Source organism: Xyrauchen texanus, chromosome 24 (assembly GCF_025860055.1).
Source record: "Xyrauchen texanus isolate HMW12.3.18 chromosome 24, RBS_HiC_50CHRs, whole genome shotgun sequence".
Taxonomy (NCBI): domain Eukaryota; kingdom Metazoa; phylum Chordata; class Actinopteri; order Cypriniformes; family Catostomidae; genus Xyrauchen; species Xyrauchen texanus.
Genome location: NC_068299.1, coordinates 26,392,794 through 26,412,617, shown reverse-complemented (window position 1 = coordinate 26,412,617; position 19,824 = coordinate 26,392,794). Strand labels below are relative to the sequence as shown.

Genomic DNA, 19,824 nt, shown 5'->3' with positions numbered 1-19,824 from the left:
TACAGTGTCAAATTTGGAGATCAGTCTGAGGTTTGCCTGCCATGTTTTAGTCTTGTCGTTTTTGAAGAACCACAAAGACCATCTTTTGGGGGCAAAACAAAATGAAAACATCAAAGCAAACATCTATGAACACTCTTACTATAAAATATCATGCAACAGATCTATTAATCATTTTCAAGTTCATAAAAAAACAATAGGCTAAATTTCAGGTATTTTAAAATTAGGCCTACAACAGGTTGAAGAAACTAAAGTTGTATTGGAAAAGATAAAAAACAACAGTAAGATAATTCATTCATGCTACCTGTTCTGTAGTGGGTGTTTGATGTAGCTCTCTAGGCCGACGATTTCCTGGTTGTTCTCTTCTGCGTTATCCTCTTCTCTCTTACAAGAATTTGAGTTCATTTCCTGGACAAGACCATATAAAAATCTAGTTAAATGCTTAAATTGATAGTTCACCCAAAAATCTAAATTCTCTCATCATTTACTCACCCCTCATGCCATCCCAGATGTGTATGACTTTCTTACTTCTGCAGAACACAAATGAAGATTTGTAGAAGAATATCTCCGCTCTGTAGGTCCATACATGTGAATGGTGACCAGATGAAAGAGGAGTTGCATTTTGGTCTGTTCTAACCCAAAACTGATTGGATCACTTCAGAAGACATTGATTAAACCACTGGAGTATTTTTATGTTTCCTTTATGTACTTTTTGGAGACTCAAAGTTCTGGCCACCATTCACTTGCAATTGTATGGACCTACAGAGCAGAAATATTTTTTAAAAAAATAATTGTGTTCTGCAGGAGAAAGAAAGTCATACACACCTGGGATGGCAGGAGGGTGAGTAAATTATTATTTTGGGTTGAACTATTCCTATAATAATTTCACTCAAAACAGTACAAAACAGGGAGTAATCGTGATCAACAGAACAGAGAAAAGCAAATACTGGAAAAGAAAGCCTGTGGCCAATGCTTATTTATTTACAAGTTAACACAAGCATGCAGAACTGATCCAACAGTTGCCTGTGATTAAGTTCAAGCATTTGTTGCATTGAAGACTGTTCTCTGTCTGATGTTAGTCTACTCTAAAGTATTCAGAGAGTGAATGTTTGTTTTTCTGATTAGGAATTGAATATGTTGGACTGGGGTGTTACAAGAGAGAAGTTGTGTAAAGATTGAAACATTGCAGATGCTAAAACAACAGATGATACATAAAGACAATCTGGATTTTTATGGGCTGTAACAGAAGTGGATAAACTGAGTTTGACATAGCTCTCTGAATCTGATCCAGCATGGTGGAGTGGAGTTACTCGATATTTCACTTTCACCATTCACTGTCTTTTAACAGTTGTGATGTGACAGCATGCATTCTTAGCTAAATAAATAAAGTAAAAGCGTATGTAAATACATTCAGAGAAGTGCAGGCAAATACACAGCTGGAAAAGTAATTAAATGCACTAAACGACTCTCAAAACCCTTGACAGCTTTTAACCAAATTTGATACTGTACTACATTCAAATAAGCCGAATGACTTTGAGAAATTTCACTGAAGATGACAATTAACTGTAATTGTACCCTAAACCTAGCGCTAATATTACTTTTACGTACATGCATCTTTGCGTAAAGTGGAAAAGGGCAAGAAAGTGTCAAATAATCTTCGAAAAGTACTTGACTCACCGGCTCCTCCGTCGCCATTTTTCATGAGTTCACTTGACACTCACAGGCTTCATAGTCGCTCAGTGCTTCACTCTGATTGGCTAACACAGCGCCGAGAGCGAATCACAGGCAGCGTTTCAATACTTACTTCGTCCCCTATCTAGATAGCATTCTAACGTGGTCATGTTGCCCGAAACGCATTCTAACCAGGAAGCTCACTAGGTTTTAAGTCGTAACCCTGCACTTCAACAGCTGTATTTATTTATGGTATGATTTTTTTTTATTTTATATTTACAGTACGAACCACTACGAGATTAAACAATTAAACCCAATACATAGAGATTAATTTCGTCATAGTTTGAATTAAATTGAACGAATAGTAATTTATAAATGCTTATAATAATGTGATTAAAACGATGTTTTATTTTGATCGCGCCGCTACTCGTGACGTCAGGATGTACGGCCAGTTTCACAAGCCAAGACCGGAAGCAAATCAAGCAAACAGCTAGATGGTGCTCAGCCCTTCGGCCCTATCTCAGGTCAGCATTAACAATTCTACTTTTAAGGGCAAAATATGTCAAGCACTGATCCAGTCATGAATGAAACAGAGGTACGTCATCGTGGCGACTTCTGCGGGACGTTAAGTCGAAGCGGGTGTCAGCGGACTGTCAGCGCTCACAGACACGGCGAGCAGGTAAGGCGAGTCTCTCTAATACAACTCTATCAAACCTCTAGGCGTGTGATTACGTTTTAAATGATAAACTCTCAAAGGTAGTGGCTGTTTTGCATTAGACTGAAGATTTTAGAGATGTACATGTTTATCTTTCTTTCACTTTTTTCTGTAGTTGTTGCGGAAGAGTATTTCTTGATCGATCTGTAACCGATTCTGCCGTGCTACTTATTATCTAAAAATGTATACAATAAAGCACAGTTTGGTATATGAATTTAGATTGTGCAATGTTTTCACATTTATTTTGTATAACATAAGATATTCATTAAGTGTGTTCCAGGGTATACCAGGATATATGAGTCTGTGTTTAAGGGCAAAATACATCAAAAATGCAATTCACACAACACATGTACTTGAATACACCTCTTCTGTGATGAACGTGTTTTCACGTGTTTGTGTATATATATATATATATATATACTGTATTTTGCCAGCCTATATATGTATAGAATAAGTACAAATAAACATGTAACCTCCATATACACCACCACAGACTCACCAATGTCCCTGCTTTGCCTTGGTCTTGTGATATACCTTGTACAGTATAGTCTCCACATACTGACTGGTGTTACTTAAAAAGGCATTTGTATTATTCAGTTAATACCTTTTTCATCTCTCTCAGAATGAGCTCAGGGGAAGAGAAAGAGCACACAGCACCTCCACAGCAGAGCCTGCACCAGAGGCTGCATTGGTGGATGACTGCGAGAGGCTTGGCTCTCTGTTCGGAGAGCTCAATAAGTGTTTGAGGAGTATTGGCTTCACCCAGCTGTACTTTGGAGAGAAGATTGTGGAGCCTGTGGTCGTTCTGGTTTTTTGGTTGCTGCTCTGGTTTCTTGGTATCCAAGCTCTCGGCCTTGTGGGAACTCTATGCATTGTTATCATTTATATCCAGAAATAACAGATGAGAAGTGATGGACAGATGATGCAACCGACATGCTTTTGCTGGTCAGAGCCATGCCAATGGTTGTCATTGGAGCATATTACCCACAAACTTGGGTCTCTGTGTTTGCCTTCTTAATATGTGGTTATGCAGGAGAGGGTAAGTGATTGAAGATAATAAGAGGATCTAATTTTAATAAAAAATTTAATTTTCCTCCAGTCTATGCACAGTTGTGCACTCTGTAGTATATAGGAAAGGTTTTTCTGATAAGCATGCTTCCATTAAATATTTGCATTGACAAAATGGTTGCATATTGGTATGCTGACTACCACTAGTATAAAGTAAAGGACCTATAAATGTAAAGAACATTAATCTAACCTGATTCTACATATCTGATATACAGTTATTTAATATGACAATGGTGCAGTTGATGAATGTATGCTCTTCTTTGCCCAGGTGTCAGCCTTGCATTCTCCACACAATTGCACTAGAGGGCAACCTTCCTCATGCTCCCCTTAAATTGTATTGAGAAACATACCAGACAACAGTAATCCTTGAATGTGTTCATACTACTGCATGCAAATATTTTAGGGCTCTTTGGGATATCTTACAGTTCATGGATGTCTCTGACAGTATGATTTAAAGTGAATTAGGCAAAATGCCCCTATAGTCAAAGAAACCTTACCTCTAGATCACCAGGTTATGCGCTGTAATCCTGTTTGTATTCATTCATTGTATATTTTGCTAATATTTTCTTTATTCTTATCAATTGCTTTTACTTAGATCTCTTTGTTCATAAAAGTATGTTGCTAGATCAGTTTAATTTAAATTAAAGAATAATTAATTTTGTCATAATTGACAAATGCAGTATGCATTAAAGTTCTGCTTGTTAGACTACCTTAGTTTTGGATGACCCATGTTCAGGATCACAAGTTATGTAAATGTATGTTTTACATGCCCTGTTTTCTTTATGCAAATAATATCTGTGAAAATGAATGAATGAACGCTAACTTTTTAAGCAAGTTTTGTGCTGCTATTTGTATAACTGTGAATATATTTGCAAGATGGCATGACCTTATACATTCATGAAAATCTTGTCTGAATTGTATGTAATTCATGATTATCTGTGGTACTGCTTTTAAACAAAATAATTGATTCTGTATAAAATAATACAGTTTATAATTGCTGATGCAATGCCACTAAACTGGAATTAGCTTTTATATATACAGTATATCATTATTTTCTTTTCAATGTGAATCAGGGACAGTTTGCAACAGTGCTAATGCCGTGTTGCCATGAATCATACCATGTGCCATAATTTACATATCATTTATGCTGCAATGCCGTTTCGTTTTTGTGTGGTGGTTGTGGCATCTTTGAAGAAATAATATTATGTATCATTTATTTTGAAAGAATCAGCTTTTGGATATTTTAAATAATTTGTAAAGTAATTGAACTTTAAAGCTAGGTTCTAATTAAAACAATCATGTTTTTAAATCATATTTTGTTCTTTGTTGGCTTTTCGCTGCTGAATTCCTCAAACTCAGGTGATGGGAAAATCTGGCTGTAGGGCAGTGGTTCTGCAGGTGGAGACTTAACATTTTCAATCAACATTGGGAGTCAGAATGGTTAAGAACAGTTCTCAGTTCTGAGAGAAGTTCTAGCATAATTTTTCAGATACCACTTGGTTTGATATTTTGTTATCTTTTCATACAAGTGTGATTTATTTGGTCCAGATTTTTTCCCCATAAGTTAAAGGGGCCACACTAACTGTAGTAGGACATGTCTATATCTTTAGTACATTCATCAGTCACATGTTTATTTCAGTAAAAGTGAGTGAGAGAAAGAGAGAGGGGCTTCATCTGTATAAAAATGAGCACCAAAGAATCTCTTGCTCTTTGCATTGCAACACAGCAATACGACCACATTGGGTAATGGCCACTGCAGGGAAGGTTCGTAAACTTTAAATTTGGTCTCTTTTCATTTGTGCATTTTTAAATGTTACTTCATCCCTTTATACATTTAAGCCTATTCAGTTGACCTATTGATCATCAGGGTGCAAATTTATAATGCAATGACAAAAATGCTTTTCTGATTTCTGAAAAATTCTGCTTTAGTAAAACCATTTAAGAAACAATTATGAATGGTATTGTTTCATGTTTTCATTGGCAAAAACCATACAGCTGGTCATGCTCCAAATGGCAGTTGGAGAGAAGAGAACTTGCAACCACTCAAACAGTGTTGTTACATCAACATCTACAGTCGACTACTTGATGTCCATAAACATACTGAGCCAACATTTTGTGTGTGCTTAAGGTGATTACATGTCGGGCTGCTGTTGCCTGGGAGCCCAATGCTCCCCTGGTGATGGAAGAAATTGAAGTGGTGCCACCTCAGGAAGGAGAAATCCAAATGAAGGTTGGAAATGTTCTGTGATGGTTGTTACATTCTCAAGCCAATGATTTGCAAAGCAGTAAAGCATATGGTACTGATAACTTTGTAATGATTAAAAAGGTTATTCACTTTCCCATAGGTTGTGGTGACAGGCGTGTGCCACACCGACTTGTATCACCTGTTTGAAGGGCAGCAGAAGCGAGGATTCCCCGCTATGCTGGGTCATGATGTGGCTGAGTTAGTGTGGGACCTGGAGTCACTGGTTTCAAACAGGTCATAAAATAATACCACATAAGTGGGGTCCAAAACTGTAATTCTTGGATTCAAAATCCATTTTAAATATAAAATTGAACAGATGGTTTTAGGATTTTATTACATTTAAAAAACAAAGAAACATAATGACAGAAAAATAAGAAGAAATATGTACTGTAAGCTGCCTTATTTTGGATACAAATAAAAAAACGCAAATGTGACAATGACCATGTTAATTAACTATATTGTTAGAAAAGTTAGATTTCCTTGGTTCCATGAAACACTCAAGATGTTCTTTGGAACATGATGGGATAACTTGGATAATCAGGTGAATGAGGTTTTTAAAGCAAATTGGGGGCATAACAAATACTAAGAAGAAACACTGAATTTTATTTAATCGTTCAATTCAACTTTCCCCTCAAAAAGGCAAAATAGAAGCATTTTCAATATTGGTCTCATACTTTTGGACCCCACTGTTTTAACTGTACTTCTCCAAGTCATTCATGTTAATTTCTCCTTTTACCACATAATTGTGATCAGTGTTGGGAAAGTTACTTTGAAACTGTAGCTTCCCTCATAATTTAGATACACTATGACCATGCTACACTTTTAACCTTCCTATTGTCTTAAGGATCTGCACCCTCCTTTTGTCCTTCGGGACCCTTATTTAAATCCATTCTACAAAAAAATAAAAAGGATAAAAACTTGACAAGCATTGACAAAGGATGCCTCAATTTCGTTTATTTCAGTCACAATTTTATATGATCTCAAGTATATTACAACAATTTCTGATTTATTTTGCTTGCAGAGTACATTTTAGAGTTAAAATTATAGTTCATGCCTATTTCACAAATTAATCTCTATTGTATTGCCTTTTCCATCAGTCAGAATGGGCCCACTTTACATGTCCATTGCAACAAATCCATTCCATCCCACAAATGTCAAACAATTTGTTGCAGTGCTACAGGACTTTAGGAAGGTGCCACAATAGTTATTTGTGCCATCTAATGTTTTCAGAGAAAATGACATTAAGGGCCTTTTATCACTGGGGGGCCTTTAGCTCCATTGTATAATCCTGTTAGTAAATGTATTGACTACACTTTACCAGCTCAAAGCAGTAAAAAATACTCTCTCTGTGATTGTTTGTGTGTGTGTGGACATGTGTCTGTGTGCACAAACCCAGTTTGAGATGAACGTATGCAAAGTGTGGGAAAGATCCAGTACCTTGTGAAGAGTTCACAGATTCGAAATGACCGGACCAATAACTAATTACAGAAACGTTGTTAAAATACAAACGACACTTCTTTTCAACCGTAGTAGACAACGAGCTACAATCTAATTTTCATCAAAACGAGCCTTCCTTCGAGCTGGACAAATTATATTGATCTCTATTCAGATACAAGATGCAGGGGCCGTCTGCAAAGTGCAAAACAGAAAGCGATTTTGAGAAACTAAGTGTTGTAGTACACTCACCTAAAGGATTATTAGGAACACCATACTAATACTGTTTTTGACCCCCTTTTGCCTTCAGAACTGCCTTAATTCTACGTGGCATTGATTCAACAAGGTGCTGAAAGCATTCTTTAGAAATGTTGGCCCATATTGATAGGATAGCATCTTGCAGTTGATGGAGATTTGTGGGATGCACATCCAGGGCACGAAGCTCCCGTTCCACCACATCCCAAAGATGCTCTGTTGGGTTGAGATCTGGTGACTGTGGGGGCCATTTTAGTACAGTGAACTCATTGTCATGTTCAAGAAACCAATTTGAAATGATTCAAGCTTTGTGACATGGTGCATTATCCTGCTGGAAGTAGCCATCAGAGGATGGGTACATGGTGGCCATAAAGGGATGGACATGGTCAGAAACAATGCTCAGGTAGGCCGTGGCATATAAACGGTGCCCAATTGGCACTAAGGGGCCTAAAGTGTGCCAAGAAAACATCCCCCACACCATTACACCACCACCACCAGCCTGCACAGTGGTAACAAGGCATGATGGATCCATGTTCTCATTCTGTTTACGCCAAATTCTGACTCTACAATCTGAATGTCTCAACAGAAATCGAGACTCATCAGACCAGGCAACATTTTTCCAGTCTTCAACGGTCCAATTTTGGTGAGCTCTTGCAAATTGTAGCTTCTTTTTTCTATTTGTAGTGGAGATGAGTGGTACCCGGTGGGGTCTTCTGCTGTTGTAGCCCATCCGCCTCAAGGTTGTGCGTGTTGTGGCTTCACAAATGCTTTGCTGCATACCTCGGTTGTAATGAGTGATTATTTCAGGCAAAGTTGCTCTTCTATCAGCTTGAATCAGTCGGCCCATTCTCCTCTGACCTCAAGCATCAACAAGGCATTTTCGCCCACAGGATTGCAGCATACTGGATGTTTTTCCCTTTTCACACCATTCTTTGTAAACCCTAGAAATGGTTGTGCGTGAAAATCCCAGTAACTGAGCAGATTGTGAAATACTCAGACCGGCCCGTCTGGCACCAACAACCATGCCACGCTCAAAATTGCTTAAATCACCTTTCTTTCCCATTCTGACATTCAGTTTGGAGTTCAGGAGATTGTCTTGACCAGGACCACACCCCTAAATGCATTGAAGCAACTGCCATGTGATTGGTTGATTAGATAATTGCATTAATGAGAAATTGAACAGGTGTTCCTAATAATCCTTTAGGTGAGTGTATAATGAGCAGGAGACCACTGATATGTGAACTGAATTTGGTAACAACTACAATGTTTACAGAGTTACCTGTGAAGTTATTTCATATTTTGTATCATCGCTTTTCGGTTTTGCACTTTGCAGATGGCTGCGAGTAGTGAACAATATAATTTCTCCAGCCCGAAGGAAGGCTCGTTTTGAGGCAAATGAGGTTGTAGCTCGTTGTCTAAGGGTTGAAAAGAAGTGTCGTTTGTATTTTAAAAACGAATTAGTTATTGATTAGTTATATAGTTACCGGAAGCAGGTCGAGATATATCGATATATGAGGCTAGGAGCTGAATTTGCGATTTTTTTTTAAATATTCTTACTAGGTCAAATTGTATTTATATATGTGCAAATATATATATATATATATATATATATATATAGCGGCATAAGACCAATTCAGACAATGGAAGGAACAAATGGTTTTAAATAGTTATTTCTTTTTAACAATTATTCACAAAAAATGCATTTAATTTTAATTTTGTTTGTTTTGATGGTCTTGACAGTCACAACGAAAATGACCCAAAGAGGAGGGGTAAATAACAGTTACAATGCAGGTTACAAACAAATAGTACCTATATGTTAAAACTATTTTTAATATTTCGCTGTCCTGATTGCAGAATTAAATATCACCTGATGGTTATCTAAAATATGCCAATATTACATTGAACATATACATTTAGATATAAACAAATAAAACTAAACACTTTATTTTTATGAATCTGATTCTAAATATAATGATAATCAGCAGCAATTAACTAAATATTTTGCTTCAAAAAAGAAGGCAACGCACAGGGGCTCAAGTGAACTGGTGAATCATTCATGTAAACTGATCGTTAACGTGAACCATCTGATCAAATTGATTCACTTAAATGATTTGGACTTGTCAAATAGCGTTGTCAGAAAATGTTGTTTGTGAAAAAAAGCTGTACTACTTTCACGCTATAAAATATTTAGTTAAGTTAGAAGCATTCAGGGACAAAAGTTTTTTTTTTTTATTTTGGTTCGTTCTGAGCAGAAACTTAAGGTTATTCAAGTAGCCCTGCTTCTTTGATAAGAGCAGTGAGGTATCTGTATGGCTAATGCCTCGGATGAGGCCAATCCTGGAAGCATCCATAACACCCAGTCTGTCAGATGACAGTCACAGATGTGATTAGGGAGTCCCGGGGCCGGATATAGGCATGGGCAAGGAGGGGCAATGCCCCCCCAAATACCGTGACTGCCCCCCCAAACGTGATGGCATGCAAAGATCCCAAATTTAAAAAATATTTCAATAAAAATGGTCAGAGTGAGCGCTCTTTGCTCTCTATCCCTCATTCAAAGTAGCTACTGATTGGTAGATGCATAGGGAGGGCGTGGCCGCTTCACCGGCTTGTGGTGAACCTGCTGAGCTTCACATTGTTGCCAACTTAGCGACTTTGTCGCTATTTTTAGCGACTTTTCAGACCCCTTTAGTGACATTTTTTCAAAAAAGCGACTAGCGACAAATCTAGCGACTTTTTGGACAAACCTTAGCAACTTTCCAAATTCCAAATATCGCCAGTACTGCAAGCGTGACTTACTTCCCCGCTGCGTCTGCTCTGTTCAGTGAGTGGCTGAGAGGAGCAGCACATTCCGTTGACTGCACGCCAGCGGACATAGACATGAATGAGCTGCGCATGTGCACGCTGTGTTAGCAGGAACCAATCAGTGATCACATAGCAGCTGCCTTCTCCTTTTTTATTTTATTCAAAACATTTAATTTGACCATTTTTTCTTGGCATGCGCTTATATTCACTACTAATCAGTTCATTCCGGTTCGGTTTCTGAACTCTCCGACTTCAGATCGTATATTTACAGACTCTATACATTTTACTTATCCAAACACAACAATAAACCTTCTTCAAACTCATAAACATGTAACGTTAGCTAAGTTCCGTTCCGTTCCGTTGTCTAACAGAAAATATGTAATTGAGAACCGTTTTACTGGACATTCGGCTATATACTTATATAAAAACAGTATGAGCACGGTTTAGGGGAGATAACCGTTATTATAAACTGAAGTAGGCTACAGTACCGACAAATTAGGCACCGACGCGATGACGTCGTGGTGAACCTGCTGAGCTTCACATTGTTGCCAACTTAGCGACTTTGTCGCTATTTTGCGTACACATAGCTACATAGCTAAATGTCGCCAGATGACGTCATTAATATGCTAATGACGCATGACGTCATCTGGCGACATTTAGCTACTTTTCGAGCAGGCTTTAGCTACTTTCCATTGAAAATAGTTGGCAACACTTCACATCTCAGTCAGTCACTGCAGAGCGGAGCAGGCAGACATACTGTCGTCAGCTGAGCTCAGCCCCTGTTTTGAGTTTCCTTCGCCGTCAGTCACTGAAATTATTTGGTTACTCTTTCTGTAAGCGTGTTCTCATTCCCTCCATATCCCTCTATCGCTTTCTCTTGTAATTTGCACCGAGTGACGAGTCGAGTATCGCCGATTTCTGGTTGCTAAAGCTAGCACTGGCAGCAGCAACGAGGCTGCTAGGGCATTAGCTGCAGCAGAGACCGAATCCCTGTCGTTCCCAGCCCATCCGTGGCTGTTGCGGATGAATACAACATAGGCTTAAACACTGAAGCACCGTCACAACCCATAGCTCTGGTTTTCCCCAAACGTAATTTTGGCAAGAGCTCCCGCTCATTCTGCCCAGGTTGGTATCGTGGGAGACCATGGCTCGAATATTCAGCAAAGCTTGATGCGTGCTTTTGTTTCCCGTGTCAGAAATTTGGGGGGGAACAATGATAGGGATTTGGTTTTCACAGTTTTCCAATTTACTAATTGGAAAACTGCATTGGAAAAGTGCATTGGAAAAGGACAAGGGATTCTCAAAGCATGCATCAAGTCAATGCCACATAAAAAATGCAAAAGCCTGGTCTGAAATGTCCCAAAGAGAGGCCACAGGGGAGACCATTTGTAATTGAATAGGGCCCACACAAATGGAAAAAAAATAGGTATTATATTAAAACAATTGGAGAAGTAGTTCAGTTCCTAGCAGTAAATGAACTTCCACTTCGTGGCAGTGTGGAAAGTTCAAATGATGATGATTTCTCTGCAGGACTGTTCTTAAAAATGGTTGACTACACACTGGCAAAGGACCCCAAATTTAATGAAATTAACAAACACATCCCACCAAATACAAAATACACCTCTCACAACATACAAAATGAAATTATTGAAACACTGGCCAAAATGGTATTAAATCAGATAAAAGGTAATTATGACAAAGCAGATTATGCTGGGTTTTGCATCAAAAGTGACGGAACGAGGGACAGATGTAATGTGGAGAATCTGTCAATCATGGTTAGATTTGTCTGTAAAGGCATTCCAGAGGAACACCTGATTGGCCTGCTTGACCTCAGTCAGATAAATGCTGAATTTATTACCACACAAATTCTTGAGCATCTTTCTGACTCAGGCTATAGTGCAGCTGAAATTATCAGTCAGTGCTATGATGGAGCTTCTGTCATGTGTGGGGTCAGGGGTGGGGTTCAGGCCTGATTGCAAAAGAAGGTAGGGAAGGATATTCCTTATATCCACTGCTATAACCACCAGCTGCACTTGGCCGTGGTCCATGCAGTGCAAGGAGAGCCGTGTGCAAAAATCTTTTTTGATCTATCAGGATCACTGCACTCTTTTTTTCACCGTCATTATGTGTCACAGAACTATAATGTTCCCTCCCTTAAACGACTGTTGGAGATCAGGTGGACAAGCCACCATGATGTGACCAAGTGTCTTGTGGAGAATCAGGATGCTATTCTGAGTATCCTGTCAGAGGTTACAGAGGACAGAGCCACTGCTGTTGATATCTGTACAGAGGCATCAGGGCTGTTGATGATGTTAAGGAGGCATAATTTCTTTGAAATAGGAAAATTCCTCCTCAAAGTTCTGGGTTCCTTGAAGTCTGCAAATGCTATGCTGCAGGCTCATTCTGTTGACCTGTGCTGTGCTTCAGAAGTAGTCAGTGCATCTCTGCAGGCTCTGAAGCAGATGAGAGATGAGGAGAGTGAGACATTAACCAGCATGCCTGCACCAGCTGCTAAAAGAAAAAGAACAATGAGCTCACTGCTCGTAGGTAGCGTTGTTATGTCCACTGTAGGCCATGCAGAAGACTCCATGACTCCTAGCCAGGCTCTGAAGTGAGCTCTTCTCAACATTTTGGACATCACCATTGTAGAGATGGAGACAAGATTCTCCAAAAGCAATCTGGATCTCATGAAAGCAGTTAATTGCCTTCAACCACAATCTCCCTCTTTTCTGGATGTTGCCATGTTAAGTCCTCTGCAAAAAATGGCAAAAAGTGACAGTGACAAACTTTCCAATGAGATTCTTGTCGCAAAAATAATGTTGGAAAAAGAATTCAAAAAGACTAATGATGATGAGAACGTAGAGTTTGTAGACCTCTCCACCATTTGCACATATCTACACAGGTATAAGAATGCCTTTCCTCAGCTCCATCGCATGTATGTGACCTCACTTGTGATTGGAATATCATCTGCATCATGCGAGAGCTCTTTCTCCACTTTGTCTCATGTTCTTACCCCCTTCCGCTGCACTATGCTACATGAGAGAAAAAGAAATTTAGTTATTCTGGCTCACGAGAAGGCTATAACAACAGGTCTAGATATGGACGCATTTGTTAGGACCTTTGCACAGAAAAGCAGACGACTGATGCTATAATGACTGATATAAGCCATGCTGTGTACAGAGCTAAAGAAATGAAAACAAAAAAACCCAAAAAGAAATAAAAAAGATTGAAATAAAAAACGAAAGGACAGACAGACAGACAAGACAGACAGGAAGACAAACAGACAGACAGACAGACAGACAGACAGATACAAAAAAAAATTTTTTTTAAAAAAAGATAAATGCAGCCTCAACAGGGCACAAGCCAGTGTCCTATTTGTGCCGGTCCCAAGCCCGGGTAAATGCAGAGGGTAGTGTCTGGAAGGGCATCCAACATAAAACCTATAAGACAAATCAAATGGATCAAAGGAGCTGATAGATTAGAGCTGGGCGATATAGGATTTTTTCATTTCACAATATATTTTTTCATTTCTGGCCATATCGATATATATCACAATATAAATCAAATCACTATATTTGTCTAATTTAAATGTTCCGTTAAATGACTTGCCCCCCCTGATATTCTACCTGCACCCCCTAGTGGGGCTGGCTGAATCCGGCCCTGGGGAGTCCAACCTCCCTATATAAACCACAGTTATAGGTGCCTATACCTTCATTCTCCGCATATCTCTATTCCATGCAACTGCAAGGAGGGAGTAAAGTGAAATGCCTCACTCCTGTTATCAGAGGGTTTACGTTACCGGAGTTACGTTAGTAACCTAAAGTTCTCTTTCTAACATTCGTTTGGGATCTCACTGTGGGATATATAGCCAACTCCCATATTGAAGATATTCTGTCCCAAGCAGACCATTAACCGACGTTATGAACTGTTCTGTGTTTCCCCGTCTTCAAGAAACTCTTATGTTGAAATCACCTTCTGCACTACATTTCCCAAGATGCCCAGTCATTGTGTTCAGTTGTTTTGTGTTCACCTTCATTTGTACCCCTATTTAGACTGTCATGTTCAGTTATTCCTTGTCTAGTCTTGTTCATAGCTTTGAAGCTAGTAGTTCATTTGGTCTTCAAACCTTGTGTTATATGTATTTGTATATTCGTCTTCATTAAATACAGCATTTGGGTTCAGTAACTTCTCTCTCTCCTGGCTCATTGCTAACAGAAGACTAGACCCTCATTTGAACCCAGCAGAAGAACCGACCAAGAGCATGGAGCTGGTGGGTGTGTCTTCTGGAATATTCAGTAAAGTTTTATCAAATCGCAGTGACAACCACAATAACTGACACCTACCTCAAATCCATCTATGGTATGGGACTGAACTACCACCAGAGTACAGCTCTTCTGGAGATAGGAGACCTCTCTTTTTTTAGGAATATGTGCAAGTAACACTGGCGAGCCATTACCCCTCAACGAAGGACCCTCCGCTTCCCGCTCCGGTGGCCCCTTTCTTCATCTTCCGAGCCTGCGATCACAGACATAATCCATGTTGCATACCGTAATGTAATTTGAATACTTTGAATATACAGTCACCCCAAAAAGTTATCAGAAACATACATCACACTTTTATGAATGTCTTTGCATTACAGAACAACAAATCAAACCTACAAGCACACTCAGTGAAAGGAGTTTGATAGGTTTTAAATGATTTATTCAATATATTGTTCAAATTAAGATAAAAGTATTTGGACACTTTCTGATTGTTAAACTTTAGTTGCATAATGTGATCAACTACACGTGACTTGTGGATATTCTGCTCGGTCACCTGTGTGAATTTGAAGGGAACTGAATTCTTACATTCACTAAAATGACCATTTGGTAAAAAGTAATTGCTAGGAAAAGTTACGTTTGTTTAAAAAAATGCATGCTAATGCCATTTGGTTTGAAATGTAGTTTTCTAATCCCATGACATCCATACATTTTTAAGTGTAATTTATGTGTTGCAACCCTTTTGGGGGCAACTACATGGTGAGTTGGTGTATTACGACAGTAACTTGCTTGTGTTTGTGTGTAAAGGTTACTCCAGGCTCCATTTGTGCAGTTTTTGGACTGGGTGCTGTAGGTCTTGCTGCGGTCATGGGTTGTAAAAATGCAGGAGCTTCTTGGATCTTTGCTGTGGATATCAATGAACAGAAGTTTGAGAAGGCAAAGGTTTTCGGTGCCACTGATTTTGTGAATCCAAAATCACACAATAAACCCATCAGTGAGGTACTGACCAATGGACAATGGAGTGGACTTCTCATTTGTGTGGGCAACACAGCAGTAATGGTAAGACAGTGCATGGCCTTCAGTACTCCACATTGAACATCTCTGGTATCAAAATTCTAATTCAAAAATCGGAAAATTCGTAAATCTTTAAGATTCTACACTATATCGATGTCTCTAATCGAATAGCTTTTGAAGCAAATAAGATGCTCTTTCGCAAATCAGGCTGTATAACATGGATCATCAGGTTTTGCACAAACATGTGGAGTCCATGCCAGCTCAAGCACATGCTGTCATTAAAACAAAAGGGAGACATCACAAATATTAAGAAATGATCAAATTCATGTTAATATTAAATTACATTTTTCAATGAAATAGTTATGCTTGTTACATATTTGTGATTAAATTATTTTTGAATTAGATAAATGAAAAATGGAAGCGTTTCTATCATGTGATCTCAGACTTTTGGTGCACTTATTTTCATCCTTGTTTAAAGGCTTTCAGTGCTTGTAATCTTTTTATTTGTGAATTAGAGGAGTGCACTAGAGTCGTGTGTTAAAGGTTGGGGTGTGAGTGTTTTGGTTGGATGGACCAATGTGATGATTCAGCTCATATCTGGAAAAACCTGGAAGGGATCTCTGTTTGGAGGTGAGCAGGCTTTTGGTTGACCTTTTAATGCTCTAGGAGAAGAAACTTGAGTACAGTATATGGCTATCGACACATTTTCTTTTCGTGTGATTAAGGATTTAAGAGCAAGGAGAGTGTTCCAGGGTTGGTTCAGGACTACATGTCTGGCAAAATAAAGCTTGATGAGTTGATTACACACAACATGTGTCTGGAGCAGGTCAATGATGCATCAATCTCATGAAGACTGGAAAGTGGTACATTTCTCAATCCGGATCTTACTCGAACTTTTCTGCAGTTTGTATTTTTGTTTCTCAGGTTAATACTGTCAAAACAAAAAGTACTTGCCTAATCATTGTTTCCTATCTTGCAGCATTCGAACCATCCTAAATATTTCCAAATGAGAAGCAAATCATCCAAACTCAACCAGGTTCTAAGCCAGTTGTAACCTAAACTGTTTAAAGCAGGTTCCACAAATATGGTATAAAATTAGTCCTGAAATTATTATATATATATATATATATATATATATATATATATATATATATATATATATATTATTTTTCTTATATAATGTTCAAATATTTTGACCTGGTTTGTTTATAATACATTTTCTATGAGGTTTGCAATTTTTTAAAAAGAAAGTAAAATACTTTGAGATATGACTAATTACAGTGTAAAGACCTGAGTAGTGTGGGATTGTTATTTTCTAACAATACACATTAAAAATGCATAAAAAATTATTAACAATTAAAAACAATTCAATAAAAAATAAAAATCCTATGCCAGAATGGGATAACATGATTGCAAATTTAGTCAAAATTAAGCTATCACTCACTCAGGGTTTGTGACCAAATGTTGATTTGTAGTTATTGATAAACTTACATTTCCCAAAAATTCAAGTGAAATATTTGTTTGTTCATTGTTTTTATTTTTATAACTTTTAAGAAAAAAAAAAGAAGGTTGATTAATTGAGTTCGCACAAACTGCAGTGTTGACTGCATTCATCAAAGTTATGATGATGTAATATGATTTCCATTGTTAGATACAGTAGAGAAGGTCATGACCCCTGAGGTGGGGCAGGCCAAAATCACCACTTAAGGTGAGGTTTAAAATGCTAGGGTAATTTTATGTTAGGTAATAGTTTATATCTAATGGTTCTCACAAAAAAAAACATTTTGTCTCCAATCATTTGTAAAAAAAAAAAGAAAAGTAATGGGATTATTGGACACCAAAGTGAACAGTATTCGTGAAGTGCCTTATTCTCTCCTGTGTCTTTGCAATATTTCTGTAACAGCTGAATGCATTCTAGGATCTGTTTTAATTGCGTATTCTAACCCACAGCTTCATGTAGTTCTCACCTGCCTTTTTCCAACAACTACCAGTTTTTACTAACCCAGCACATTTTATATAAATCCATTATATGTGGTTATGGAAGAATGCATGTAAACATTTGTATTACACCAAAATATTGCTTAATTCATCTGCAACACATCCTCCTCCTGAAAAATGTATCCAAGAAAATGTTATCTAATCTGTGGCAAATAAAAAGAGACAAGCATGCAAATCCTTTCAAGTGCTTTTGTATCACCAATTTACGATGCTGTCAAAAAAGTTTATTTCACTCCTCCGAGCCAATGAAGACTCCACATTTGTCTTGCTTACATAACCATCATGGGAATGTTGGGAATTCACCCTGCTGCTTGAAGTTATAACCTAACAAACAGACCCCAACACTGATAAACACATAATTCTACAATGTGTCTTAAATATCTTAAAATATTTGTCTGACTCTGCCATTCAATTCAGTCCTGACTAGCAGAAATTATTTCACAAGACTCATGATAGCTGCTGCACGTTGTCTTCTGGCCCCTGTCCTGCATTTTTTGCAAACTTATGGAAAATAATTGGTCTTACTGCAGAAACACAAGATGTCAGTTCAATCTTCTGAAACGATTTATGAAAGAGGTACAAATCTATCGAAAGTGACAGCCTATATCTTGTACCCGGATTAGAAAATTAAATGTGTCAGTGAAAAGCAGCAACAATAATTCAATACAGATGAATCCTCTTGGATGACTCAAAACATTTTCAAATTTGCAGCTTCTTTGGGCTTAAAGAAACAGTTTGCCCCAAAATGAAAATTCAGTAATATTCCAATTGACTCACCATCATGCTGTTCTAAACCCCAATGTCTTGGGTTTTTGTTAATGAATATATTTACCCTCCTGATATTTGGTCATTAATACATTGTACTGGTTTATCTGAGCAGTATAAGACTTGGTGACTTTTCCTCCATTTGCCATCTGAACATACCAAAATAGTTTTGGCTTGATTGGATAAGTGGTCGTAAAAAAGCGACACCTTTGGTATTCGCGGTCAAAATTGACCGACCATTGAAAACTAATGGAAAAGACAAAAAAAAAAAAAATGATTTTAGTTTTTTTAATTGTCAAATAAAATCAATAAATCAGCTAAAATGCAGAAAAAAAAAACACAGACAGAAATTACAGGGTGAGACTGTAAAACAGCCTCAGTGCATAACTCCCACTCACAAAACACAGAAAAATTCTCTGGTTTTTCTTCCTCATTTTTTACATTTGTCAAATAAAAAATAAATCAGTCACAAAGCTCAACACACACACTCAGAAAAGAAGGGGGGAGACAGTAACACACGATGCAGAACACACACACACACACACACACACACACACACACACACACACACACAGAAACCAGCGCATAAATAAGTGGAGATCTACACAGCCATCTTTTGGTCATTGTTGGTATTCCAAGCTGTTGTTTTCCAGCTGATGACAGCCATCTCATACACTCACACACACACGTTTAAAAAATAAAAAATGTATATAAAAGTTTGAATTTGTAAAATGTTTACTCTGATTCTTCTGTTTTAATCCTCTAATTGAATTTTCAGAATTTTGCAGTTAATTTCGGTTTCTTGATGTTTCATTTTCTTGACATTATTATGCATTTACTTTGAGTTATTACATTTTTATGTTTGAAATAAATTATTGGAAGAAAAATTATTATTCTGTGTCTTTGTAACATCATGGTCAGGTTTGATTGCAAGTATAATGCCATTAACTGCAAACACTTCAAATCAAATTTAAAATGATACATTTTGACAAATAATAGTTTGATGTCTAAATATATATCCAAATGCCCATCATGATAAAATATCAAATAAGGTTACAAGCCATCAGACTACACAGTAGGTGGCTACAACAATCTACTGGCTGTTACTGGCATGACATGGATCTCAATTCATATCATTTATATTTTGTTCAACAGATGGCAGAAATCTGCCTCCAATTTATGACACATTCTCATATTTCATGTTTCAACTTATAGAAGTGTAGGTTCTGAATTTATAGTTTATGTGCTTATGTATGCAAATTCATTTAACATTTAGAAATGTACATGTAAATAAGAACAAAATGGCATAAAATGCCCAAATAAATGCATAATTGTACTGTTCTTCAGGGAAAATATTTTATCATTATCAAAAAAGGTTACACATCTAACTCTTCCAGTCAAAAACAACCACGAATTCAAAGGGAGGTGCATTTTCCAATACCAGAGGAGGGTTAATGAATATCCTAATTTGTCTTTCCAATTCAATGGGATTTGGTTCTAACTTGTTTTAAAGCTTAAAAAATGTACCCCAAAAGTGTAATAAAAGTAGTCCAGGAGGCCTGGGCATTGCAGTGACTCACATTTTTTTATATTGACTGCTA

The 19,824-nt window shown here is 37.7% G+C and overlaps 2 protein-coding genes and 1 pseudogene across 3 annotated transcripts in view; 2 read left to right on the top strand and 1 right to left on the bottom strand.

The window, feature by feature from the left end:
• The window catches only part of LOC127618256 (eukaryotic translation initiation factor 4E-1A-like), a 16,144-nt gene extending 14,393 nt beyond the window's left edge, over positions 1–1,751 (bottom strand). For both annotated transcript variants that reach the window (XR_007967419.1, XM_052090615.1), the window contains exons 1-3: positions 1,675–1,751; positions 302–405; positions 1–82 (exon numbers count right to left, since the gene is read on the bottom strand). The exon at positions 1–82 is cut by the window's left edge and continues 14 nt beyond it. Coding sequence is in view for 1 of the 2 variants with exons in the window: in XM_052090615.1 (XP_051946575.1) it covers positions 1–82; positions 302–405; positions 1,675–1,692 (204 nt within the window). In the remaining variant the exon portion in view is untranslated. The remainder of the gene's footprint in view (positions 83–301; positions 406–1,674) is intronic.
• A 391-nt stretch (positions 1,752–2,142) lies between these two features.
• Positions 2,143–4,622, top strand: LOC127618177 (uncharacterized protein FAM241A-like). The gene is made up of 2 exons (XM_052090473.1): positions 2,143–2,347; positions 3,006–4,622. Exons 1-2 carry the CDS (start codon positions 2,228–2,230, stop codon positions 3,279–3,281), a joined length of 396 nt encoding a protein of 131 aa, XP_051946433.1. The 5' UTR covers positions 2,143–2,227; the 3' UTR covers positions 3,282–4,622.
• Positions 4,623–5,053: 431 nt separating this feature from the next.
• Positions 5,054–16,470, top strand: LOC127617741 (alcohol dehydrogenase 1-like; annotated as a pseudogene).
• Positions 16,471–19,824: the final 3,354 nt, after the last annotated feature.

What these genes read in the sequence shown, in the direction of transcription:
- LOC127618177 (XM_052090473.1), top strand. Translation starts at nt 2,228, where the DNA reads ATGTCAAGCACTGATCCAGTCATGAATGAAACAGAGGTACGTCATCGT. An exon ending in CTCACAGACACGGCGAGCAG is followed by an intron (nt 2,348 to 3,005) that starts GTAAGGCGAGTC and finishes CATCTCTCTCAG; the next exon opens with AATGAGCTCAGGGGAAGAGA.